Source organism: Acipenser ruthenus, chromosome 14, assembly GCF_902713425.1.
Source record: "Acipenser ruthenus chromosome 14, fAciRut3.2 maternal haplotype, whole genome shotgun sequence".
NCBI lineage: Eukaryota > Metazoa > Chordata > Actinopteri > Acipenseriformes > Acipenseridae > Acipenser > Acipenser ruthenus.
The window spans coordinates 26,812,606-26,840,173 of NC_081202.1; the positions used below are offsets into that span (position 1 = coordinate 26,812,606).

Here is a 27,568-nt window from a genome sequence, read left to right on the forward strand (position 1 = left end):
AGTAAAATTCAGAGTGATTGTGATAGTGTGCAGACATCATGTGGAATCGGTCTAGTACCTGTAGCAAGCTCAATATCCCATACTGTTTCTTCATTCATAATTCAGTATCATGGACAATGGAAAATGGAGTGATCAGAAAATAGGGGAGGGTGAACCGTGTGGCAGTTAATGTCCACTTTGACATCATTTTTATGTTAAGGAGGAGGTGGCTTTACCACATTACATGGGGGGGGGGGGTATCCATTCTTCCCTTTAATAATTTCTGACCATTCTCTGAAACCTTTTAAAATTGCTATAATTTATATCTGAAAAGAAAAAAACTGGAACATTAGGTTGGAAACCAGTGGTTCTTATACATCTGGAAGATCTATAAAAGCTGTCTCACACTGTAGAAAGTTGTGGGTGTCTTTCCTTTGCCATCTTTGGTAGATTATGCTGTACAGTGCCTCACAATTAAGATATATTAGAAAAATTGTCCATTTTGTGGCTCCCAGATAATAAGAATGGAAGTTTAGTGTAGTTTAGTTTTTGCACAGTGTTTAGTTATATTAGTAATCATAGTAGCTTTAGTCAAGAAGACAGACCCTGATTATAAATGCAGGTTAAAAAAAAAGAAAGAAAAAGTTTGTGGCCTACAGCTTCACTCAGCTGCTGTATCTTCCACCCAAAATTAAAAATAGGTTGTTGTATGTACAGAACCATACCCGAGTATAATACTTTATAAAAGCTAACATGCCAAGTAGAATGAGGGTTTTGTGAAATGATATATCGACAAATATTCTACAATACAAGGCACGTCACAAAGCACACCTTTACCTGGAGTGCCTATTGGGCTGCCACTTTTTTAGAGGGGTGGGGCGGGGGGTGACTATTTGATTTATGTAATTTCTATTTGATGGCAGGTACAAATATGTCCAAATCCAGGTATTCAGCTGGGACTGAGTTGAAAAAAATCCTTAAAATGTTTAGTCCTGCATAAACCATGACCATGCTGAATGAATACCGCAGGACCAAAAGCATATTAATGGAATAAAAAGTTAAGGCTTCCCACCTCCTTTATAGAGGTACTGACCACACAACTCCAAAGATCTGCTGGTACCGTGAAGTGTATGCCTTTAAGACACAAATGTCAAAGGCTTCTCATCTTGGATTAGCTTTTGAATTATGATCATAATGTTTGTGCATGTCAGATTAGAATAGTTAGTAAAATGTATAGAAAATCTAATTAATAGTGTACTCTGAGACCCGATAACAAGGCCTCCTAAACTATGGGAATATTAATAGGAGGTTGTTGGTTTTTTTAAGGTTTGGAAGACGCAAAAACTTTTTCTTGTTTTTTTTTTTTGATCTTTTTTTAGAAGATATCAAAAACAAAAACAGGCACAAGCGATATAGCACAACAAAGGAAGTGGAAGAAAAGAGTTACCCATAAATAGCCGCCGTTTCACCCGCTTGTCCACATCAGCTACTGACGTGGCATTGAACTCAGAGCTCTCAATTGCAGCCTCATCCTTCTCTAAAACACAAGTAAGGGACAAACATGGAGCAGTTGGTTAATCAAAAGCCCAAATTTCCACCGCTAAGACAGTCTTGGCATTTGCAAACCAAAGCCAAGAAGCAAGCCATGAAGCACTAAAAATCCCTGTTAGAGTGTTAATCCCATTTGAAGTCCCAGAATAAAATTTTAAAAGGAGAGGGAAGTGGGTACATTCAAAATAATAATAAATAAATAAAGTGTGTTGTTTCTTCAATACACACAAAAGCCGTGATTGCAACAGTGACTCAGAATAGAATAAAATGATATAGGGAAGGCGAGGGGGAGGAATAGTAGCATGGTGGGTAGCTGACTTTGGCCAGCTCCAGAATATCAGAAAATGGTAGGCACAGGACTGGACAGACAACAGCAGAAGGACCCGGTGATGGATGAACAAAGGAAGACTACAATCTCCCATGGTGACACACAACAATGGGGTAAAAAGAAAAAAAAAAGAAAAAAGGACCAGACCGCATGCAAACAGGAAAAGATCAACTGGGGCAGTGCTGGTTGCCTGCTTGTCTATGGAACACATCACAACTGGCTAAACAGTCAATGCTTGAAACAATGTTCCAAAGCTGGGCCAAGGTTAGGACTGACATGCAAATTATCAGCGGTGTTACGAGTTAGAAACACAACAATGGGTGAATTTTGTGTAGACATTTTTCCAAATACTTGGCCTAAGACTTTAGGCACTGAGGACAATCATTGAGTGAGATGGCATCAACATTTGTACTCATTGCTTAAAAATATTTAAGCAGGTCTTTGATGTACAAAGTCCTGTTATGAAGGAAAAACAAGAAACTGCTCTGGTGCAGAAAGCTTAAAACCTCTTCAAATTGAAGCTTGCCCATCTGTTATCAGAGCTTGTAATGCTTAGTTAGTCTTTGAAGTTTTGGTCAAAATGTGTAAGTCACAAAAAAGGTTTTTGTGAGGTTACTGAAGTGAATTAAGACCATTACTTAATATTAAAAGGATGGGGTGGGGGTGGGAAGGAATAGAAAAACAGAGAGTCCAAGGAATCAGTAATTAAACTTCCAATCTGGGGGAGGCAGTGAGGGCAAGCAGTGGTGGTTGCAACGAAAATAAATAAATAAATAAATAAACAAAATTGATGCAGTAAATGAAACAAAACAAGAGGACAAGGCATTATTTTTTATTTTTTGCGAATGTAAAAAAAAAAGGGAGGGAATAGTAAAATTCAAGACGGACTTTCGCATGCAGATGAATAAATAAAATAAAAAAATAAAGAGATGAAGACAGGCGAACAAGGATGAGATCAATGGGTTAGACAGAATGCAGTTGGCAGAATAGCACGAGGCAGACGTTTGCATTCCTAATCATCAATGCCTAGAATCCACACCTCGGCTGATAGGACACAACTGGATGCCAGGAGAAGGAAAGTAGGTGGGCAGGCTTAATTTTTTTCTGTGGCATCAGAGCATGGTCAAACAGTAACAGGGTTTTTGTTCTTTGTCTTTTTTTTTTTTGCGTGTTTGTTTTTTGCGTGTTTGTTTTTTTTTTTTTAACCAGTTCTTGGTTGGATCAGGCTGCAATTGAGGTGTTTTGCTCTAGTTGTTTTGAACATCAATGCTTAGACAAGACAGGCAATCAGTAACCATCACCAGACAGCAGAAGGAAAAGGAATAAGGAGTCTAAAGAAGGTGCTACATAAAAAAAGGGAAAACTGACAACAGCAATTAATGTGGCTCGGATCACTGAAACAAGGAATGTGCTTCTTGTGTGAGGTAAGACTTTTTCCAATGAATGATGTACACCGTTTCCTGTAAGAAAAGAAAATAACCCCAAGAAAGTTTTCTGTAGATATGCTTCTTAAACAGTAGTCCAATACAAATTCACATTTGTCTTTTTCTCCCTACTTTTATGCGTTTAGCATCTAGTAAGAAGTAAATCTGCAGGAGAGAAGAAAACATTTGTTGAGAGTGTTATATTATAGAAATCTTGACATGACATATAAAATGAGTAAAAATGATTTATTACTGCAACTCCTTAACTATTTTACTTTGAAAGGTTTTCCTGCAAGTTTTCTTCCAAACTTGTTATAATACATGGTGGCATAACAGACAGAAATTGTAGAACTAGCAGGGTTTATTTTTAACAATTGAAGAAGTGTTGAGAATAACATTGGAAAACAGAATTTTAAAAATTAAACGTCAACATTTCTTTGGTTGGACGAGGGTGGGGGGCTGGGGGCATGGGAAAAGTACTTGTATTATTACTAACAATTGTAGTAGAAAATGTGTCTGGTATTTTTGGAGGGTGGAGTTGGATGATTTCCTCATCACTCAAGAGTCTCTGCTTTCTGAGGGCCATCAGTCTACACTGCCTAACATCCCACAGAGGTTATTTCTTACTAAATGTATTTTGCTTATTATTTTTAAAGAGTGCTTGAGTTACTCTTCCACAAATTTCTCATAGTCTTCTGCAGATAGAACTTAAAATCTGCAGCCCATTGTTGTTTGTTTTGGTACTGACAGTGTTTTGCTCCATGCATGTACTGGTGGGAGAGTTTGTTTTTAAACATTGAGGTTACCAGTTTTGTCATCAACTGATGTTTATAGGAACATGTTGCTTCACCGTGTATTATAAAGTTATAATACCGCTGTTTTACAAGAAGTTCAGGACTGTAGTAATTTCAGGGGAACCCTATACCGTACAATAGAGAATCAAACTCTGTTGTCTAGCTTCAGAGACTACTGTGCTGTCCACTAAACCAAACCAGCTGGGCTCCCTAACTTATATTACTAAATTTAGTCAGCAACCTGTGCTCTCATCACACTCTTGGCAGTACACATATTATGTTCAGGGGTCATTCAAGCTCAGGTTAATGACTTGCAGCACCTGATTATTTTTTTTGTTGGAAACCCCTTGAAACAAGCTTTATAATGAAATGCTATGTGTCTATGTCACCCTCTAAATGGAGAAAAGAAGTCAAAGGTCATCAGAATTATAATTTTTGACAGGCAGTTCTTATTTTGCATGCCCAGGACAACTATGCTGGAAATCTTCTCTCCATCACCTCTAGTTAATGTACCTTTAACCACAAATGGAGGAAACTCCTCCCAAGAATTTGGTCCATGACCCAAATGCTACATAATATACATTTTTAAGGGCTTGTATAAAGTTACTTCATCATTTCATATACTGCAGTGTCACCAGATGCATAAACAGGCAACACATTTACTACACATTGGCACTCTTCATGACCAGCTTACACAACAGAAAATGATATTGCTCAATAATCATCTGGATACACAAAACATTGCAATTTTAAACAGATCTACAGTCTTTTTATGCTTTGCACGCTTGCAAAAGAGTTACAAATCTAAAGCCAAATCAAAATACTTCAGAAATACTGTTGAGATGATTAAAAAAAACATCAACAACTAAAAAAAAAAATCGAGCATACAGTTTTCAAAAACATCAAACAATTAGCGAAAAAAAAGTAGTGGAACTGCCAACCCATTGCAGCTTGATTTCGCAACCTCTAGTTAAAACATCATTTTGGAGCTGGAATGCAACAAGCAGATTATAAATCACTGTCACTCTTTTATGAAAGATATAGAAAGGCATTTGGCACATTCTGAAATTATTTCTGAACTCCAAAAGGGCAAAATCCAAGCAAAACACTGCACTGGTATACAAAAAGCCCACAATAGATGACTTACCTTCAACTGCTAATTAGTCATCTGCAATTCAAAACCATACCTGCTGTTCGTGGACCCATATCCCAGATTCAGTCATGGAAATGAATATGCCATATTGATAACTGTATGACATTATTCCCATTTTACAAATATCCCATTGTATGCTACTGGCAGCAATTTATGTTGTCCATTTTATTTAGTATTTTGCTGTAAATGTTCTTACTCATGGGTGTAACTTCAACTCTGCAGAATTTAATGGGGCTAAGCTGAATAATGCATTTATATTGAATTACTGTCTTTCTACTTGGTTATTTTGTTTTAATTTATTCACAATTCTCTGTTTCCTTCGAATTGACACCAAAGCTTGACAAATGGGCAAATGTAATAACATTTTCAAACAGGAGCTTCACATGGGGTATTGTAGGAAACTGTTATTGTCAGCACAGCATTGCCTCTGAGAGCAGCTATGTACTGTAGGTATTGAAAAGCACTGTCTTCTGCAACACTTGTGTGTTATGTGACGAACCTATCCTATATCTTTACATTTCAATACAAAATTATGTTTAAAAGACTTAATAGGGTCGCTATATCTTTAAGGTAGCTTAGGGAATTAAACATATTTTTTGGTACAAATACACTGTCTTTTGTTCCAGCAACTGTTTAAATAACAGGAGGCCAGGGAAAGGGAAAAGGACTGTTTAACTACCACCAGTGATCTGGAGATACTGAAGAATTTATGCTTACCCACATGTATTACAGGTTTGCTTAAACATGCTTCAACTGATGTGTGCACATTTTTTTTACATTCATTTTGTAAATGAAAATAAATAGAACAAATTGTGTTTTGCATCAACAGAAAATTTAAGGAGATTAAAAATCCAAAAATCCAAAAGCCAGTTTGTGAGTCTTATGCTTTCCTAGTTCTATCATGCGGTTTTAAGACAATACAATGTTAAACTTGCATCAATGTTCAAGAAGTCCTCAGTTGAAAACACATATATCACTCCTCTGGACTGGATGTTGCCTTCGAACTAGGAAATGCATCTTTGATAGAATCCACTCCTCACCATAATACTGTTGAATTAAAAAAACACTGGGTTTCACTTACCGATACACGTTTTGCTGTCCGAGTGTAAAGCATACTTCTGATGACAGCCACAGACAGGGCCGCTGTCCGTGTCATCACATGTGTGCTGGCATCCTCCATTTCCATAGTTACAGGTTACTATTCATACCCCCCAAAAATGTAAAATACAGAAATAAAGTAAGTACAATGTATCTTTTATACACCTTAAAACACAACGAGACTATGACAGCATACCCTGTACATTCAGCAGCCATTAAACCTGTGGTATCTCTATATGTTATTTTGTTATATCTATTCATAAACATTCATAAATAACAATCAAAAAACAACAGTTGAGGGTGGTTCACTTTTCTACTGGTACTGTATACCTCTGGGAGCTATTTCCCCTACTTCATGACTCTTTGTTTATTTATTTTCCAGTAATAAAGCCAGGATATTAGCAGCGACAGCCAGATGGTGTCACACCCAATTTCCAAATCCTGGCTCTAACTGTCCCCTTTCTGAGGCATGATGATCAGGCAGTCACAAAGGCAGTTCTGTTCAATAGAATAAACTAGATAATGTATTTTTTTCTGTTCACATGGAATAATATGCTCTGATACATTTGCAACCATTGACTCACTTGAAAAACAAACTTGCTTATGAACACGTTCACATGGTTAGGACTTTAAAACACGACAAATGTTTGATTATAAAAAACTGATCGCACAATGTTACATAAGTATTCTTTATTCTTTAATTGGGTCTAATTCTACTTGCCTGTGGTAATATCACTGTTACGTTATTAGCAGGTTTGAGAAAGCTTTACAGTAAGTAATGTGTAGGCTATGAGGCACCAAATTCCTTTAAATGATCCATTATTCTGACATACAATCAATTTGCTGAGTCATATGGATCTCACTTACTTTGCTTTCCTTTTAAAACAATAAATAGCTAATCTGCCAACAGCCATACAATCTCGGCTATTGATTTTGTCATCTCTTCAAAGCTCAGTAAGCCTGGGCTTGATCAACGTGTGCATGAGAGACCTATGGTACAAGGAAATCAAGGTGCAATGGAAGTGACATTGCTGGCACTCTCTCGATCTAAGCAAAAGGTCAACCAATACCTTGACTGGGCACTGTCCAGCCTACTCTGCCTACTCCAATCTAGGTCAACTACTTAAATTCACGTCTCTAGGCTGGCAAATTCCACAACAGTCATCAAACCATCATCGCTCTTCAAATATGAAGAAGAAACTCACAAAATTGAATTTCATTCCTTAATCACATCATTGCTATTTAACATAAAGTCTGAGGTTTTGTCCAGAGCAACATACATGTGCAGTCCCTTTGGTTTTTGGCAAGCTCAAAGCCGGGTCGACATTCACAGGCTACCCCACCCTTGGGCGTCTCCCTGCATATATGGGCACACCCATGCTCTTTGTTCATACAGTTCATCCCATCTGCAGAATAAAAAAGAGAGAAAGGGAGAAAAAAAACAAAGTTGTGAACAGGCCATGAACAAATATTCTCATTATTGCATTGCCAGCACAATCTAATAAGCTTGGAGAGAATCCAGGCAGCTAGCACAATTTGGGAGTTAGGCTGAGGTTCTAAAACAGCAAAGAACAGACACTGGGTCCCATTACAAATACACTTCAGTCGTGTTCTTTGGAGTAATGTGGGATTTTTATGACCACCTAAATTAGTTTAACATTCCTCCTACACTCTTGCACAGGGGACAAGAGACAAAACTTTGGCTTGGCTCGCAGAAGACAAAGCAATATGGCCCAACTATGTGTGAAATTCAAACACCATAGAACCCAGCATAAGCAAAGGGCTTGGTTTTCTTACTGCTTTTTAAAGCGCAATTCTGCTTTAAAGCAGCATCAAAGGGGGGTCAGGTTTTTTTTTTTTTTAAGTTAGACACAACACACACATAAAATGCTTATAAAAGTTAAATAGCTATGACCATATTCTTCCAGTTCAGCCAAGGAAACTACTGCTAGACCACAGATGGTACAGAACCCAGTTGTCATTGACAATAATATTTTATTTTTCCATTAAATACATAGTTCTAGTATTGATTTATTTACTTAATTATATTTTTGTATTGATTTATTTATTTGTCTTTGTAGCTGTATGTAAAGTTCCATACTGCTGCTTTCATAAGTAAGCTATTTTCATTATTTATGTATGACAGGAAATAAATACACCTAAAGTAGACATGAGAAGGGGGAATATTATGAAAGTGTAATTAAGTTCATGATTTATTCACACAACATGACATAACAGTCCAAGGCCAAGATCAATAATGGCTATTGGCCACTGAAAGTTGTGGCTATTTGCACAATGTAACTTGACTTTTGAAATGTTATTTATCGAAAGACCTGAGACTATTCGGGTTTAAGTTTGACCAGTTTTAGTTACACATTACAGCATGTTTATAAGTTTAAGGGTGTTAATATCCTCCAATATAGGTCATTAAAAAAATTAACAACCACATTTTTTTTTGAAAAAAAAGCAGCATGGTTGTCACATGACTTCAAGTGTACAGCAGTCTCTCTACATTCACTACAGGTCTGTTTTACAGATGAATGTAACAGAATGAAACCCTTTAACCTTCATTGCAATTGTCTATTTCTGAAACTTCCAATGTACACCCCTTTCAGAAACTGTCAACTAATCCAAACCTAATTTAATAGAGGAAGCTGCAGACTGAGCATATTTTATGAAGGTACTAGGTTTTGGACAGAATAGAAGCTAAAGGGGTATACTAGTCAACTTTAATATAAAGTGAAAGGCTATTTACAACAGGAACTATATCAATTTAAACCAATACATTACTTTTGTACTTCAGTATAAATAAAAAAAAAGCTGATGCATATTAAGCCAATAATGACAAAGGTTTTCCATTTCTTATTGTGTGAAGTTGTTTCATGCCAGTCAGCATCCAGACAAGGTTCAAAAAGCAAACATATTGAAAAGCAGCAACTCTGTCCCACAGCATAAGCCCATGTCAACCTCAGTTATCTTACATGTTAATTTATGGCACTGCTCTGTGGTGAACTAATGTCCACCAGGACTAAAAAGCTGATTCTGTGCACATTTTCATAATTTTTTGTGCATGCAATCTCTGGGATGTGTTTTTGAATCCAGCCACTGGTTGAAGTATCCAAAACATGTGTTTATAGCTTTTAAGATGTAGTATTTAATTCCAGAAATGGTAGGTTCAAGGGGTGAAATGTAATCAAGCTTGACAAAGAATTGTATTTGTAAATCCTAATTAGCACTTATCAGAGTAATATTTCTTTTGTTTCAAGCACTATGGGATTTACAACTGTGCATATTGTGCACCTGTTTAAATGTTGTTTTTTGCTGTAGTAAATTAAATATATAAAACACTCTTGCGTAAAATATGTCCTGTGAGTGAATCTTGCTAAAACCTGCCAGGGAAACGTAACAGAAAGTAAAATACAAAATCAGACAAAATTCCTGAAATTATGATATATCTCACTTGGTACTGGGTGTTACATGACAGATTAAATGTTTACGATTGTATCTTTTATGGATATTATCTTGTGTTTTCAATATGGTTGAGGGGGCTCAGTGACTTGTTTTGTATTCTTTGTTATGGTACTTTATTAAGTAGTCTGAGGCAATGACAATTTAAACACCTTATATAATGAAGCAAGGCTACAAAACAAAAGGCTGCTTTTAACATTGGAGGTCTGAGTAAAGCAGATTTGATTCACCAGAGAAACTTAATCAACCCCCCACTTAGAATTAGATGTCATTCCAATAACTTTTGTGTTCTTTATTTTTGTTGATTTTATTTTTTTTTAACTGCTCAATTCAAATTAGCCACAAGCTTAATTTTGATTAATTTGAGTGCATGTCTTGGTTCCTGGTAGCAATAATAATAACAATAAAAGTATAAAAACTACACAGTAGTGATTTGATAATGTCTCAATAAAAATGTTTGGATGAAATCCTTTTAGGATTAATAAGAACTATGATTAAAATAGTGAACACTGATAAATTGTACTCCATCTACAGTAACCACAGCTTTGTAAGAAAATAGGACCTAACGTGTTTCCCGTACCTTAAATATTAAATGAATAATGACCCAAAATAAACCCAACACTCTGTCACCCAAGTAATGACCTTGCAACATACAATCCACCCGAATTTCAAACCTCTCATCTAGCTAGCTGAGGAGAAGAACATTACAACTACAACATCTGAAGAGATGAAGAAACATATTTAAAAGTCCTACAGCATAGCTCATGTCAACCTCAATAAGCTTAAAGGCACATGAAATGTACTTATTTTTTTATTTTTTGTATTGTTTCAGAGTTTCAACAAAACACATTATAGCCTCAAAATACCCCCCCCCCCCCACCCCCCCCCACCCCCCTCCTCTTGAGAGTTATTCTTTTTAATCTGGTCGTTTTTTTATTTCTCCAGTGTGCTATTCATAGGAGGGTGAATAATGTCAGAAGAGTACTTTGCCCAAACCAGCAGTTTCTAAATCACTCCAATCATCGAAAAGAAAAGGTCATGGGTACATCTCAAAGGGACACAGTCTGCCCTTTCTCCTCAGGCACAACAATGCCACAGAATGCATTCTTCTAAAAAGACTGTTGCCATGGAAACGCCATCAATGTATTTTTTTGCATCACTGTCAATTAAACACTTGAGGAACACAACTAAGCTTTTCGGTGAATGTACGAAGAGAACAATTATCTTTTCTTTCTCAACAGCAGAGCAAAGGCTATTTTTCACCTCATTAATAGAAAATAATATGGAAAGGGATCATAAAAGGCGGTTGTGAGAGGCACGAAGAGGCCTATTAGTAACAAAGGCCTTTTTTTCCTTCCAGTGAATAATTACAACCGAACACGAAGAAACTGGGCCTGGCTAAATTCTTCATAAGCTTTTGATGGTAAAACAAACATTTAACTAGTGGTTCCCTTGTATGTCCTCTTCCAGGGAAGAACACAACTGTCTTTAGCTCCAACAGGACAAGAAACCATCAGAAACATTCATCTCTGTCTGTTAAAAATTCTTATAAACATTATTATTATGTAGGCAATGAAACATGTTACTTTGTTGTGTGGAGGTTTCCGCCAAGTGGATGTTCAGATTGCCCAGCAAATTGAGAGACCAGGTCTGAATTAAAACAAAATGGCAATGCATCTATAACTGTGCTATCTCAATTCTAAACTTCAATGAATTCAAGGACAAGGAGATTCTTACAGACTACTGGGGGATAACTGACCCACACCCGGAAAGTACCAAGGACCTTTGGACCTTTGTAGCTTGCAAACCTCAAACCCATCTATTGGACCTCAATTAATTCCTGCAAAATGAATATATTTATATATAGGTTCTGGAATATAAAAGTCAGCCCGTTTGCACAACTTGTTGAAAATGGGCTGTGATTTCCCCAAAATGGTGCCCTGTCCAAAACAGTGTTGCTTTTGTAATTTTTAGCCACTTTTCCACCAATACAGATAGTTTTCTGTGTATATCTTTAAAGCCTAGATGCAATTTAATAACTAGTGCAACTTTTATGCAGCCCCATATTCCAGTTACGAACTTGGGTGTTAAAATGTGTTCATTCGCTGAAAGGCAGCAACATCCAAAATATACAAGGAAGATGACAGGGTTAGGTGGGAGCCTCTGTGAATGTGTTAAATCTGACAATTTGAAATACCTATCTGCCTAGATAAATACATGTAAAGTCCTATATATATATATAAACATTGTTTTGATATTAAACCAAGCATATTAAACCAATGTTTTTCTTTCATGAATTCAAACAATGTCAAACCCAGTTAATGCAAAAAATGACATTTTTTCCAGCTCCCTTTATTCTCTTTCTGCTTGAAGATGAGGTGATCCTTAATGTTTTGCAATGACCACAAGACTGAACAGGCACAAGGCCAAAAAGCCTTAATCCTCTTCTCACCAAATGAGCAAAAATGTTCAAATTGAGCAGAGAATACCAAGCGCAGCACTTCTGTCAGATCATTGGTGTTCGCAGCCAGCCTCAGCCTCCTGAGAGGAGAATGAGATCATGAAAAAGTTAGGTAAAAGTGCAGCCAACATTAACAGTGGATTAGTAATTAAGAGGCTGCTGTTTAACTAAGCTTAGTTAATCAGTTAAACAATGATTCTTTCCCCATTGTGATGTCACAGCTCCAGTATTCACCAAACTACATGCTGTACAAATATATAATAGTTAGATGTTAAAGGTTTCAAAATCTGCCATTTGTTTCCTTTTACAGCCAAGAACTATTTATTTCCCACCTTTGTTGGACTAGCCAGGAATGTGGATCAATATGTTCTTCAAGCTAAAATCTGTTATATCAATTCACTCCACATATATCCACCTCAGCTGTGATCAGAAATCCCCTAAATGCAGTGTTTTGGAGACCATGTAGCCTAGGGATTGATAGACACTGTTTGGAAGGTTTTTTTTTTTTTTTTATTGAAACACATTATATAAAACATGTTTAAAATACTAATTTCCAAGCTTGTAAACCAACACAGCAGGTGGACCAGGAATATTTATTCCTTCCACCTTAATGCTGCTGATAGTATTGCACATACAGTGCCTTGCGAAAGTATTCGGCCCCCTTGAACTTTGCGACCTTTTGCCACATTTCAGGCTTCAAACATAAAGATATGAAACTGTATTTTTTGTGAAGAATCAACAACAAGTGGGACACAATCATGAAGTGGAACGAAATTTATTGGATATTTCAAACTTTTTTAACAAATAAAAAACTGAAAAATTGGGCGTGCAAAATTATTCAGCCCCCTTAAGTTAATACTTTGTAGCGCCACCTTTTGCTGCGATTACAGCTGTAAGTCGCTTGGGGTATGTCTCTATCAGTTTTGCACATCGAGAGACTGAAATTTTTGCCCATTCCTCCTTGCAAAACAGCTCGAGCTCAGTGAGGTTGGATGGAGAGAATTTGTGAACAGCAGTTTTCAGTTCTTTCCACAGATTCTCGATTGGATTCAGGTCTGGACTTTGACTTGGCCATTCTAACACCTGGATATGTTTATTTGTGAACCATTCCATTGTAGATTTTGCTTTATGTTTTGGATCATTGTCTTGTTGGAAGACAAATCTCCGTCCCAGTCTCAGGTCTTTTGCAGACTCCATCAGGTTTTCTTCCAGAATGGTCCTGTATTTGGCTCCATCCATCTTCCCATCAATTTTAACCATCTTCCCTGTCCCTGCTGAAGAAAAGCAGGCCCAAACCATGATGCTGCCACCACCATGTTTGACAGTGGGGATGGTGTGTTCAGGGTGATGAGCTGTGTTGCTTTTACGCCAAACATAACGTTTTGCATTGTTGCCAAAAAGTTCGATTTTGGTTTCATCTGACCAGAGCACCTTCTTCCACATGTTTGGTGTGTCTCCCAGGTGGCTTGTGGCAAACTGTAAACGACACTTTTTATGGATATCTTTAAGAAATGGCTTTCTTCTTGCCACTCTTCCATAAAGGCCAGATTTGTGCAGTATACGACTGATTGTTGTCCTATGGACAGAGTCTCCCACCTCAGCTGTAGATCTCTGCAGTTCATCCAGAGTGATCATGGGCCTCTTGGCTGCATCTCTGATCAGTCTTCTCCTTGTATGAGCTGAAAGTTTAGAGGGACGGCCAGGTCTTGGTAGATTTGCAGTGGTCTGATACTCCTTCCATTTCAATATTATCGCTTGCACAGTGCTCCTTGGGATGTTTAAAGCTTGGGAAATCTTTTTGTATCCAAATCCGGCTTTAAACTTCTCCACAACAGTATCTCGGACCTGCCTGGTGTGTTCCTTGTTCTTCATGATGCTCTCTGCGCTTTAAACGGACCTCTGAGACTATCACAGTGCAGGTGCATTTATACGGAGACTTGATTACACACAGGTGGATTCTATTTATCATCATTAGTCATTTAGGTCAACATTGGATCATTCAGAGATCCTCACTGAACTTCTGGAGAGAGTTTGCTGCACTGAAAGTAAAGGGGCTGAATAATTTTGCACGCCCAATTTTTCAGTTTTTTATTTGTTAAAAAAGTTTGAAATATCCAATAAATTTCGTTCCACTTCATGATTGTGTCCCACTTGTTGTTGATTCTTCACAAAAAATTACAGTTTCATATCTTTATGTTTGAAGCCTGAAATGTGGCAAAAGGTCGCAAAGTTCAAGGGGGCCGAATACTTTCGCAAGGCACTGTATATTGTAGGCCTAAATGAATGTCATTAGGAATCTCATTTCATTCATTTACCGATGAACATCTCATCAAAAACATCTGTCAGTAAAAAGGACATACTGTAAACAACATATTCACAAGCAAGAGGAGACTGCTAACATTTAGTTTTTTAATTCTTTTTTCATGCTGCAACAAAATATTTACAAAAGCTAGTACTAGTAGGAATCAATAAAATTATAATTTGTTTTAAAGCTACTTAAAACCACATTAAAATGTCCAAAGGTGAAAATCCCCCACATCACCTAAAATAGTTGACGACCCCTAGGAAAGTCTCTTTACATCAACATGGGTCATTTATGTGTGTTTTTTTTTATTTTTTTTACTTTTTTAGGTTGTTTTTTTAAGGGCATGTATAAAAGGTGTGAAGAAATATATGACACAACATCTATGTAGTCACTTTTGATCCAATGATGATAATGATCCAATTTATTTCTTATTTTATTCATTTGATTTTAAAAGAGGAAAAACAAGGCAATAGCAAATTATCTCATATACTTTTATAAAGAATTGCTGATTATGTAACTGTAGGCATATGTCAATTATCAAAATGAACTCAAATTCAAAGTGATCATTTTCAGCCATGGCTAATAGTTATATACTGTATAGAGTACAATGCTATGGGCTACCAAATTTAAAAAGTGTGAAGGTTCTTAATAAATACTTGGTATGTATTTTTTAACCTCCAACTGAATACAAGTAATGGCTAAGCATCAGTTAAAATGAGTGTGTTTGATTAAGGAAAACCTCTGTTGTGTTATAAAAATGTTTTCAGGAAAACTTAACTTGTGTTAAATGTAACAAACAATGCATAATCAGAGACTGCACCCCAAATGTTTGTTTTCCAGGTTCTCCCGTGGCACTGCCAGCTGGAGTGTGGGTTGAGTGATGTTAAGCAATATGGAGCTTACAGTCTCAAAGCCTGGTTCTGATGCAGAACAATGGCCAAAGGAGGGAACTACCCTACTTGTCAGACAAGACCAGGTGGAGACCAGTCAAGATGAAGTCTAAGCTTCAGGGTTCAGTAACTTGACAATATCCGCTAGAACAAAGGTCTGTCTTCCATACTTAAACACACTGTGAATATGTTGGCAGTATAGTATAGCATAGTATAGCATAGTATAGTACAGTATAGTAAATAATGTCCCTCAATTAAATAGAAAACGTAGATAAGTATTACAGGCTTGATTGATTCTACACGAGAAAGCTTTCAATATCTGGCTTTATGTCTTTTTTTTCAGTTCCACATCTAAAATATTTTTGTAGGCTAACAAATAGAGTCTCCTTTTGATATATTTTATATCTACAATACTTGTCATTTACCACCATGCCAAACACATCGGAATGATGCAGTGGCTGGTGGATTTTATTGTTATTTTTACTAGCCATAGATCTCATGCTCAGGAAGTCCCACAGCAGGACTGAATGTGTAGACTGGAAGTGCTGTCTTTTTTTTATTCCCTTGGTGTCTCCTACTCTGGCAAGAAAAACACACAAAAGAAAAAGCTTTTCTGTAAATTCAGTTACAACAAGCCAGTCGACTTGCATCCATAGAGGTGTGCATGTGCAGCCCAGGTAGATTTAATGCTTCAATGTCAGTGCACAGCAACCAAAAACTGTAAACTATTGTGTGGTCATTGCCAAATAAAACAACGGGAAGTGAAGCATGGCCACTGCTTATATTGTCTACCTGTTTGCTCCATAAAGCCATTCCACTCTAACCTATGACTCCCAACTAGAGCATTTGAAAGGGGGAGCAATGTAGTTCAATCCATTGGGCTTTAGTCTACAACACTAACATTTGCAGAGACACTTTTAGCTATAAAACGAGTAACTTACATTCCAAACAAAATTGAATCTACAATATCTGAAATCTATTGTGACATATAAAAATGTCTAATTCTGACAACCTTTGCATCAACCAACATAGAAGGCTTATGTGTGATTCATTCCTTTTGACAATTAATTTCTGTAACAAAGTAACATTTAAAAAAACATTTCATGTCAGAATGACATTTGTATGAAAACGTTTTTTTTTTCGTGGTAGCTTTTTTGTTAGGATCAGCTAAAAAATCCCCCCAAAATATAGACACTAGCTTTCAAGATCACAGAGCACATACAATGTAGGCTTCTCTATTCTGTTCAACCAAAATCTCCATACCTCTTTACTGAACCACTAACCCCCCATTGTTGGTATTAAGCTAATAATTTATTGTACTACTACTTCTGATTCTGCTTTATCAGAGTTGATGCAAAGCAATGTGCTTTTGGGCATGTATTAGTGTTCAAGACCATGTGGGCAAAGTTGGCCCTTCAGGTTCTATGTTTGGAGTTGAAAATGTCACTACAAGGAAGTCAGTTTATAGTATGTGTGGCTGTGGGTCAAGGAAACTTTAAATATTTTTTTTCTTAATTTACTTCCTTTATTTAAAGCTAGGTAGCATTTCGACAACACTGCAGACACGCAATGCATAACAGCTTCACACTCAAAGGTATACATAAAGTTGACCTGGAGTGACTTTGTATGTTTTGCAATTAGTGGAACGTGATTTGGAAACTCACTAATATTACAGATACTTCAGCCCAGCAAATTCCTCTACTTTACGCCAAGCAAGGATAGAGATCTGACTGTTGTGACCACTTGGATATCAGCAGTTGAGAGAAAGTAATAAGGTCTCTAGAAGAAGTAGATTTCGTTGTTAAAAAAAAAACTGTTAAAAGTATGCACAAGTAGATAACTCATCAATGCCATGACACAAACTGAAAGTGTTTAATATGAATGCTCTACTTCCCTCCCCTCCCGCCTTTTGCAAATGCCATTTTAATTGAAATCTGTCATTCTTCCCCTCTTATTAAAATCCACAAAGCTATAGGTACTGAGCCATGAATTTCAATCAGGTCTTTTCTTAAAAAAACAGCCTGCATTTTTGTTGCTCCAGTTAAGATGTTATGCCCCCCCCTTCAATGACTTCACTTAAGTGGAGTTCAGTTTACTATGCATTGAGCATTAACCGGGTCTAATGAGAAGTATTAAACAGAAGGGGTGAAGAGAGAGCCCGGGGGAATGGAGATCACACAAGGATAGTGGTGCTTCAACTCATTTAAGGTAACCTTGGCTGTAGCCTGTTGAAAATCACATGGAGCAGGCAAGTGCTAGCACTGATTAACCCTTTCCATTTATAGAAACTGACGCAAAACAAAATGACGATTGCAGTTCAAAATTGCATGGCAGCAACTGCCTCTGCAGGTTTCTTCAACAGGCTGTAGGCTGCCAAGATTCATCATATGGGCTGATACCTGGCATGTCAAAACTCAATGATAGCAGTGGGAAAAAAGGGTGTCGAAGCCTCAGCTTCCCACTTACTTGACAGTGCTACTGGGCCATCCAACTAAGTGCTGAAGTAATGTACAGCCCACGACAGGAAATAAGAGTTTAAATGTGGAACGTTTCTAAGATGATGGAGTCCAGCTGTAAAACATGCAGTAGCCAAGTGACTTGGACCATCAAACCACCTCACCCTTTCCCTGCTCACAAAGCATGACTTATGTATTCAGAATGTATTGCAATATACAAATCAGTCTGAGAGAAAACACAGTGTTTCCTTTAAGCGTTTCAGCAGTTTTTGTTTTCATTTGGCTCCATTGTGTCTGTACTTTTAGTTATTTCTGTTTCATTTATATTTTGTTATTTGAGCAGGTTTCTTTTACAGCAAATCCCTCACACACACACATACACATAAAAATATTTCCATTCACCAAAGTCAACTTTAGCCTAAAAATATTAGGGACAAATTGTTAACTAAAACCAAAGGGATGATCAAAACCAAAGTTCACTGAAAAATAATATTTTTTAGATTGTAATGGATTTCCTCCTAGCAGCTGATGAGTTAATAATACTGATATCAGCATAAGACACAGACTTACCTCTTGACTGCTGAGCTTTTAAGTTTAATTGGAATCACCACATTTTTCTATTGTTGCACCTGCTCTTTTTTCTTTCTGAAAACGTTGTTCCATTTTTATAGGAACATAATTTATTTTGCACCGTCTTTAGATCTCAAACATAGGACATGTGGTGATGCACAGCACTTGTGTAACATTTAAAAAATTGCACAAGCTGATGTCTACCAACAAATCATTTTGTAGTATAGACACTGAAATAATATCCTAAGCTAATTGAAGTCTAGGGCTAACCCCCACACTGTTTTATATTTACAGTATACTAACACCTTTAGTAAAGTGACCGGGTTTTAAAAATAAATAAAATGGACAGCTTAGTCTGTAAACTTTTAAAAGACAAAGACAAAGACGAAGGGGATGGGGGGGGGGGGGGGGGGGGGGGGGGGGGGGGGGGGGGGGTCTACAGGGACTCGTGTCAAAAAGATGAGGTGAGTAGTATCTTAAGCTTTTTTAACACTATGCTTTACTGCCCTTCAAAACCACAGAGGCAGGCCCCTCTGTGCCTTTTAATCAAGATCCATTCAGCAGGATGATTGAGTGTGATTTTAAATTCAAAATGTAAACACTATCCATCTAATTCTTGGACTAGACACTCTGGGCCTCTTTCATTTTGGAGGGATGTAGAAGTATAGATTTCATGGAATATGTTTTAAAGGGATACAGTCAGAACACCCTCTAGTGTTAATAAAAAACGCATTACATTACCATTGCTGTAACTTGTGTTGTTGGTATCACAGTGAAATATTTTTTTTTTTACAATTTTTCTGCTTCACTATGTTATTAAACTTGCCAGGCATTGCAATATGGCAATACCATACAAAAACAGTATGCAAATGTAACAATAGTATTTTGCTTTTTGGGATATTTGTAAAGCAAGAAACAGTATATTTACTGTATTATGCTTTCATGTACCATGAAGTAAATGAATTCACTACATTACACATGTTTGGATGATGTGTCTTTCACGTTACCATTTCCCAGGTCATTTTTTTTATGGGGCTAAGCCCTCTGGAATGACAGCATGACATGATTTAACAATATAATTATAACCTGACAACTTGCAAAAGAAACAAATGTTCATATATTCAAGGAGACGTTATCCAGCAATAGGTAATTAGATTCCTGTATAGCTTTGGGCTATGGTTAGCACTAGAGAAATAGCAGCAGTGTGATCAAAAAGTCACAGAAGAGCCGCTGCCTCCAGTTATCTATCAACCAGAAGGGAGAGACGCACAGGCTCCCATAGGTCCTATTTCCTAACCGATGGGCTGTAGGAGAACTGTGGTAATTGTTCTGAACACATATAGCTCTTTCTTCATGTCCTCATTTCAACTATAAATCAGTGCAAATCTGCATTTTTTTCTTTTTTTCTTTTCAAAAAGCCAGTCTGAATGAGACAATATATATTTTTAAGTAAATTTAATGATCAAATGTACTGTAAAGTCAATAGCTTTTCCTTGGATAAAATTGCACCAAATTATTCCTTTTGTCTGTCCTTTTATTAGAAGAAAACATGCAAAAAGGAATCCTCAACAAACATACAGTAAATGACAGCAACAGATGCTGCTTTTTGCTACAGTACCGTTTACTGTAAATCTAATCTATAAGAATGCCTATAGATAATGAAGAGACCACTTTATGCCTTTGTCCAGAGACAAATACATGGTACAAAAGGGTCATTTAGAGATGTGTTTATATACTTATACAATATTTTTCTAATACAATCTTTTTAACAGACATTTTGATCTTAAAATATGAGGGCAACGTATTTACTAAACAAAGTGAATAATATTTGTTTTAATTTTTTTTTTTTAAGTTCCAACCTAAATATTTAAGCCTTTCTAGCTGATTTGCCATGTTTAAACTATTGTATTCTAGCTGGGCTGAATGAATGGGCAAGGTCCAGGTCCCCTCTGCACTGTTTCTGCTCTGGCCACAAAGCTACTCACACGCTAATGTTTAAAAAGCCCTACTTTACTATTTCAATAACAAAGCCTGAAATGCTGAGTTGCCATACTGCCAAACTTGACTGGAAAGATTGTCATCCTCATTCAAGGCAGCGTTCCGATAGAACATGTGCATCTTGGGATCTTGACCAATTGGTCAAACCTTAGGTGGAAAGCAACGGCTGCCCAGGGAAGTGAACCATAAACAAAGCAGAAAACAAGTAAAGCTTTCAGCTAACATGTTGTATTATCCTCCAAGGGAGCTTGTTGTGTATTTTTTCCCGAAAGTTTCTTGCGTTAATAAAAATGACAGCTGAAATGTTTTTGGGGGAGATTTAATCAGTTCTGTCACCACACGACAGAAGAGAGTATTTAAAGCATGAGATGAAATTCTGTTAAAATATTTATTAGCACATCTCATAGATTTTTTTTTAGTTGTTGTTTAACGTGACTACGTTACTCAAATGTTTACTTAGCTTTTATAAAGGGTGAACACATTTTAACACGTGCAGTGTGCTGAATGTGGACTCCCCTGCTGCTTGCATGATAACTATGGACCACTGTATCAAATGAAAAAAAAACATCTATACAAAATGTAATTATAGAAATGCAAAAAAAAAAGTCAAATGACAGAAAAACTATGCATTATGACGAAGTATATTAAAGTATAAAAAGTTATGACGTATGAAAAATATAGCAAATTAAAGTAAAATAATTGATATTGTACAATTACAGTAAAAATGCTAGAAAATAAGAGACAGCCCAACTTTACAAAGGACATGGCCACTAATCTATCATAAACCTCTTTGTTAATCTTGCAATTTGCAACTATCATGATGCTTAAAGAAAGACATTGTGAAAGCTGCCAGTTGCTGTGTATATTCACTGAGGTTCTCTTCACGCTGGCGACACCCCTGCTGATTCTCTGTAAGGCTCTGTGCCCTGCTGGCAGCAGGTTCTGCACCACATATATCAGTTTATCCACCCTCAACTTCCGCTTAACAAATTACACTGATCACCGTGCCAATTCAACAAGTCCTCCTGCTAGAGCTGCCAAAATCCCTGGTTGTGGTCCCATACAGCTTTAGTGGGAGGCGCTCCTCCAGATTAAATACTTTTGTGTCCCTGTACTGTATATCTGAATAACAGGAACAGCTTTATTAACTCCCTCCTTAATCTGCAATTCGATAACTCACACGTTGGGCAATACTGACAGTAAACTGGTCAATTGTACTATACAGTACTTTACAGTGTAATGGTCCTTCACTAATTCACTGCCCTCAATATTTTTTATGTTGACGTGTAAAGACAAGGGGTCACAATACAAAGGTATTATCATATGTATCAATTAAAATATTACTAAGATTCCAGTTCAGTACAGAACAGTACATCAAAGCATTCTACCTGCACCCAAAACCTATGCACATAATTTTATAACTCAGTTTGTGATCCTGAATGTTTTACTTCTGAGATTTACAGATCTATAGATTCCCACATTATGCTAATTCATATTTTGTATCCACTGGGTACTGCAGGTTATCATCTATTGATCTGCATTTTAGCCTTGTGCAGTTTGATTTATGCTCTTTAATTAGCAGTAATTGTTATTCTTTATGAGTACTTTGCTTTACTTTTTCTTTCCTTACCTGTCCCTAGATAAGACAGATTTGTGAAAATGGGGATTGGGCACCCTGCTGGGTATTAATACATCTGAAGGCCAGTTAGGCACAAGGCTCTGCAGTGACTATGTGCATTGGAAATGCTTAAAAGTAACATTTACTTAAAGTCACCATTGACGTCCTAAATATTGCACAGAACATTTTCTTACTGGTGGTTTTGTAAAAGTGAATACTTACTACTTGGCCTACTGCCATTACTATAAGCTAAATATATTAAACTAAACTCTTAAAACCAAATTACAGTATATTCCTACCACTGTTCTACAATAGCCAACACTTCATTATAGGTCACTTGAGCATAAACTCCTTTACAATCACATTGTATAAATATAGCTTTTTTAAAGAGTGGCATCTACTTCTACTCTCATATAGTAAGCGGTCTGTCTGGTAATAACACCACAGGAATTCAGCGCTGCACTCAAGCTAACAATCACTCAATGCTCTTAAACATTTGTTATTTCAACATGTTTTTTTGTTTTTTTTTGTTATGTGAGGATTGCACTGCAATGGCATACAGATAATTTTGTTTCCAGTATGTGCTTGGACAAGTCAACAACATTTTTTTTTTTTTGGCATGAACAACATTAGCCAATTAAATAGATCCAGAGATACTAGTGATAAAAAAAAATACATTTTTGGAAAACAACAATAAATATACTGCAGAAGAGCAAGACAACAGACCCAAACCACATTCACTAAATGTCAAGAATTTAGTCCACTCCAACCTAGTGTGATGATGTCATCACACAGTGAGATGAATGGTGTTGCCTACATTTGTTTCTGGCTCTGCATTAGTCGATAAAATAGCCAGAATGAAATTCACACACACAAAAATCCTGTAGCTGGTTTTGCAACTCAAACTACAAGCTTATTGACCTTATCCTAAGCTTTGTACAGATAAATGAGAGTAGGCATTTGTTGCAATGATTTTAAAGGAACAGTGTCAGAATAGTTCCAGAATAGGAATTCCCCCTGACCGAGAGGTGCCACAATTCCCCACTGTTGACAGAAAGACTGACACTCACCGTCGGAACGATGGATACAGGTGTGCTGGTTATCACTCAGGAAAAAGCCCTGCTTGCACAGACACTCATAGCTTCCCATGGTGTTCACACAGATCTGCTGGCAGCCACCGTTATTGTCAGCACATTCATCCACATCTGGAAATGAAAAGGAAAGAAACAGTCAGCGATGTAGAAACAGTTTATTGAAAGTTTAATGCTTTGTTTAACCTACATTCACAAAACTATACACCTTAAAATTGCTAATGCAAGCATGGTTCATGGAATGTACAGTAGTAAACAGTATTATGTATTTCAATATTATTAAATACATTAGTCTGAATAAGCTATCTTTTTCAATTTACAATAAGAAGTGTAATTCTATAATACAAAATTCAAATAAAGTACAGGTACATTTGACAGTCAGTGCATTTACGTGGCACAATTATTCAGAATATTAAGTATTTGGAGTCCTAGAACATTCCGAACGCTCTGTATACATCAGGTGGAATTCTCTTATTCCTTACATATTCTGTGTTTCCATGGTAAACAGAATACTCCTTTTATGACATTAACGCATGCGTACCTTGCTTCCCACTGCAAACCAAAAGAGTGCTGATTGCAGTAGAATAGTTTGTTATTGTACAGAGCTGGTGGTGTGGACGTATATTTCTGTTATTTGTTTTTGTTTTTTTCAGATATAGTATCTGATATTTTGAGATGGTGTAGATGCTTTTGAGTCTTCATTCAGTGTAATGTGTTCACGCAGACATGCACGCTTATGTCTTTATTAATGAAACAAGGAGACAGACTGAAGATGAGTTGCCCCTGTTTAGCCAAGCACATCAACAGAGCCTACAGTAAACAAATGTACAGTAGAATAATGACCATAGTAAATAAATAAATAAATAAAGCAAATACTGTGTGTGTGTATCTGTTTGTCTATATATATATATATATATATATATATATATATATATATATATATATATATATATATAATTATGTCATCACATGCATAGTTGCTTTTTCAAAGAGCATTTGATTGAATTTCTGTTATCGAGAGCTGTAATTGTATATAAATAAATAAATAAATAAATAAATAAATAAATGTATGCTGTTTTGAAATTTAGATGTATATTTGTAGATCTAGCATGTATTGATATTTGTTTTCTGTATATTATTTTGTACTCAAATTGTAAGAGCATTTATACTGTATCTATACAGCACCCAGAAATATTGAAAATAAATAAATAAATAAATAGATAGATAGATAGATAGATAGATAGATAGATAGATAGATAATATTTATGTGATGGCTAATATATTATAATGTGATGACATGCTGATAGGATTATTTTCCTTTAGTCTTGTCAGTCTACTGGTTCTTCTTCAAACCCGATGTCCACACCACGCCGGTGCAAAATAAATACATAATAAATACATTTCTCCATTTTTGTTTTGTAATTTTTGCTAGTTGCTGGTTATATGCAGCGCTACACTTAGTAAAACAATGAATACAGCATCTAGTTTTTTATACACTTATCTTCAATTTTGTAATACGAGTAAAAAGTTGTATGAATAAACACACCTACAGCAAAAGGACAGATGTGGGAAAAGCTTGCAAAGAGGAAAATGTACAATATGTGCTTGTTTCTTCTAGATTAAAATGTTAAGCTCAAGGTTTTTTCCATCGTCTCCCCTTACATGGCATGACGCGCACATGTTAAAGGCACACTGCTGTGCTGAAGGGCACGATCTCACGGGATGCACTTTCACATGCTACACCGGGTCGGTGAAGACAAAGGACGATTACCAAGTCATTCATAAGGTTGAAGTAAGGAAAATTCGATGATGAACTGGATCCACCGTTCTGTCAAATCCCCTTTCATGATTTTTTTCCCGTTACCCTTTTAAACATTTCTGCACATCTCTGTTTCTTGCATCAAGCTGTTTTACGACTTTAAAATCCTTAATAAAAGTGATGTCTCCTCATCAGACCAAAAGTAGCTGTGTTGTCTCGCACGTGCCGTCATGTTTACTGCTGTGAGTATTTGTTATTGTGCGTGTCAGTTGTGGGTTACGCTTCACAGTCGGAATATGCTGTTTTTCCGCATACTAGTGGAATATAAAGCCATGTAAACAGCATATGCCACCTCCAATATTCCTCTTCATATTCCGAATATGCTGTTTACATGGCGGAATATATATTATGATTATTCAGTATTCCGAATACCAGTGGAATATTACTGGCCATGTTAAAGCACTTTCTGAGATTGCAAACTGCAGTGATGTGTACAAGTTTGCAATACAATTCTGGGGAACATCTCACAGAGATGACCCATGACCCATAGCCCATCATCCACGGGAAACAGTTTTACACAATTTGAAAAACATTTTGAAAATGATTTATGTAGCATGATGTATGAGCAGAGATTACTGGAACATCAAGCGCAGCCATATTTATTTGGATTCCATGAACACATAATCAAATCAAAATAAACATTTCACATTTGTTCAGTTAAACAGTACAATTTCAAGTATGCCACGCAGAAGTGTGCTCGACTATGCACTAGACTAGGTTAAAGGTCTGAGGTTATTAAGAGGTTAGTGGTGGTTATTCACGGTGAAATGTATACATACAGTACTGGATCAATTTATCAAAAATGACCTATGAACATAGGGCAGTATTATATGGCATGAATTAAAATGCCATTATCCTACAGTGTATGTATGAGTTTACATTTTCCATAAATTAATGATGCTCACAGACATCTAGTCATAAAAAACTGAATCTTGAGGGTTTGATTCAAAATAAACGCACAACTTTGTTGCTCATTATTTATATGGCCCCCCCAACCCCCCACCCCCGCCCAAATCATGGGATTATTTATCTATACAGTATATTTCTTTAACTGGTCTTCCTCTTTCCTCCTTCATCTGTACATACCATACTGTCTACCATACCAGTACCCTTTAATTTTGGTTTCTTATTATTAGGATAATACTGCACGGCTTAAAAAGGGATCTTATCCCATCACTGTTTCTCCTGTTCTTTTCATGAATAATGTACATACAGAAGAACATTCAGTTCAAGTACCCGTAACCAACATCCAAGATCACCAGATTACCTCTAAGACTTCCTATATATACATCATTACTATGTTGTATTTTTGTGCACCTTGTGAATTTCTTTAAAAGGCCAATAAAACAGGCTGTTGTCAAAAGGAAGCTGGAAGTATTCTATCAATCTTACGAGACCCTTTGTAACAAACTACACAGTCTTGAACAGTTAATACCCTTCATTAAGTTGAATGAAAGTGCTGCTGTTTGTACCTATTTATACACAAGGAGACTCTATCTCGTTTCCAGTAACAGCACAAAGTGTATGACTATTACAGCAATAAAAATAAAGCCTAGTTAAGTAAACTTAAAGGAAACCCTTAAAGCTTTTTACTGAACAAACAACACTGTCCTCTTAATATATAATAGATATTTTAGGCCTGAATCCAATCTGTTTTATAAGCTTTAAGTGTATTTAAAATTCTCTTTATGCAGAGCTGTAAAATATCTATGACTGTGTTGTCACCAGGATACCTCTGTAAAACAAGATATCACATGAAACTCAGGCCTTCCAACTAAAACCTTCTTCATTGATGGATATCCGCATAATCAGGAACAATGACTTTCTGACTTGTTTCTGACTGCATGCTGTAACACAGCTGTGTGATTTTCTTTTGCAGAGCTAAATAAACTATACTGTACAAAACCCATGCATACAGGTCGATAACAGAGGCCCGTTTAATAGTCAGCCATCTATTTAAAGCAGTCTCCTTTGGGACCAATTTAATTTAACTGTATACACTAGCTGGCCAGAAACAATTAAGAATGGCCTTAATAGCCCATAATACAAGTCTGACTGCATACAGGTGTCTCTTCGTCTAGTGTTGGATGTTTCTGTGATTCGGGCCACTGTAGCACATCCAGTGCTTGAGACACAATACATTGCACATGTCTGAGGGTTCAATCTCCTGTGCGCGGCTTCTTGCCAGTGGTGGTTTTCTGCAAACGTTTGGAAACTCCTGGGAGATGGTCTTAATAGAATTGTATTATACTGAAGGATCTCTGTCTATTATCTTCCTTGTATTATGAGTAGGGGTCTACCTAAATCGCGATTTCGCGGAAATCCGGAAATTGAGGGGTCACCGTGAAATTCACCTCTTTTAGGGGTCAATGCATACCAGACAAGTACAGAGAGAAAAAAGAAGCCTAATTTAAATGAACTACTGCACAACACAAGCGACGCAAACTACATATCTTCCTTCTGTAGATAGGCTTTTTTTTATTCCTTCGCCGTCCTGTGTGCATTGCACTTAGGCAAAAAAAAAAAAAAAAAACGTCCTTAGACAAATAACATTTACAAAAAAAA

The 27,568-nt window shown here is 36.6% G+C and overlaps 1 protein-coding gene across 4 annotated transcripts in view; it reads right to left on the reverse strand.

Moving 5' to 3' along the window:
- The window catches only part of scube1 (signal peptide, CUB domain, EGF-like 1), a 109,486-nt gene that overhangs the window by 54,094 nt on the left and 27,824 nt on the right, over positions 1–27,568 (reverse strand). For 2 of the 4 annotated variants that reach the window (XM_034032277.3, XM_034032275.3), the window contains exons 4-7: positions 23,164–23,298; positions 7,608–7,733; positions 6,311–6,427; positions 1,427–1,516 (exon numbers count right to left, since the gene is read on the reverse strand). In XM_034032277.3, the coding sequence (XP_033888168.1) occupies positions 1,427–1,516; positions 6,311–6,427; positions 7,608–7,733; positions 23,164–23,298 (468 nt within the window). The remainder of the gene's footprint in view (positions 1–1,426; positions 1,517–6,310; positions 6,428–7,607; positions 7,734–23,163; positions 23,299–27,568) is intronic. The other 2 variants (XM_034032279.3, XM_034032278.3) reach the window with 1 other exon arrangement.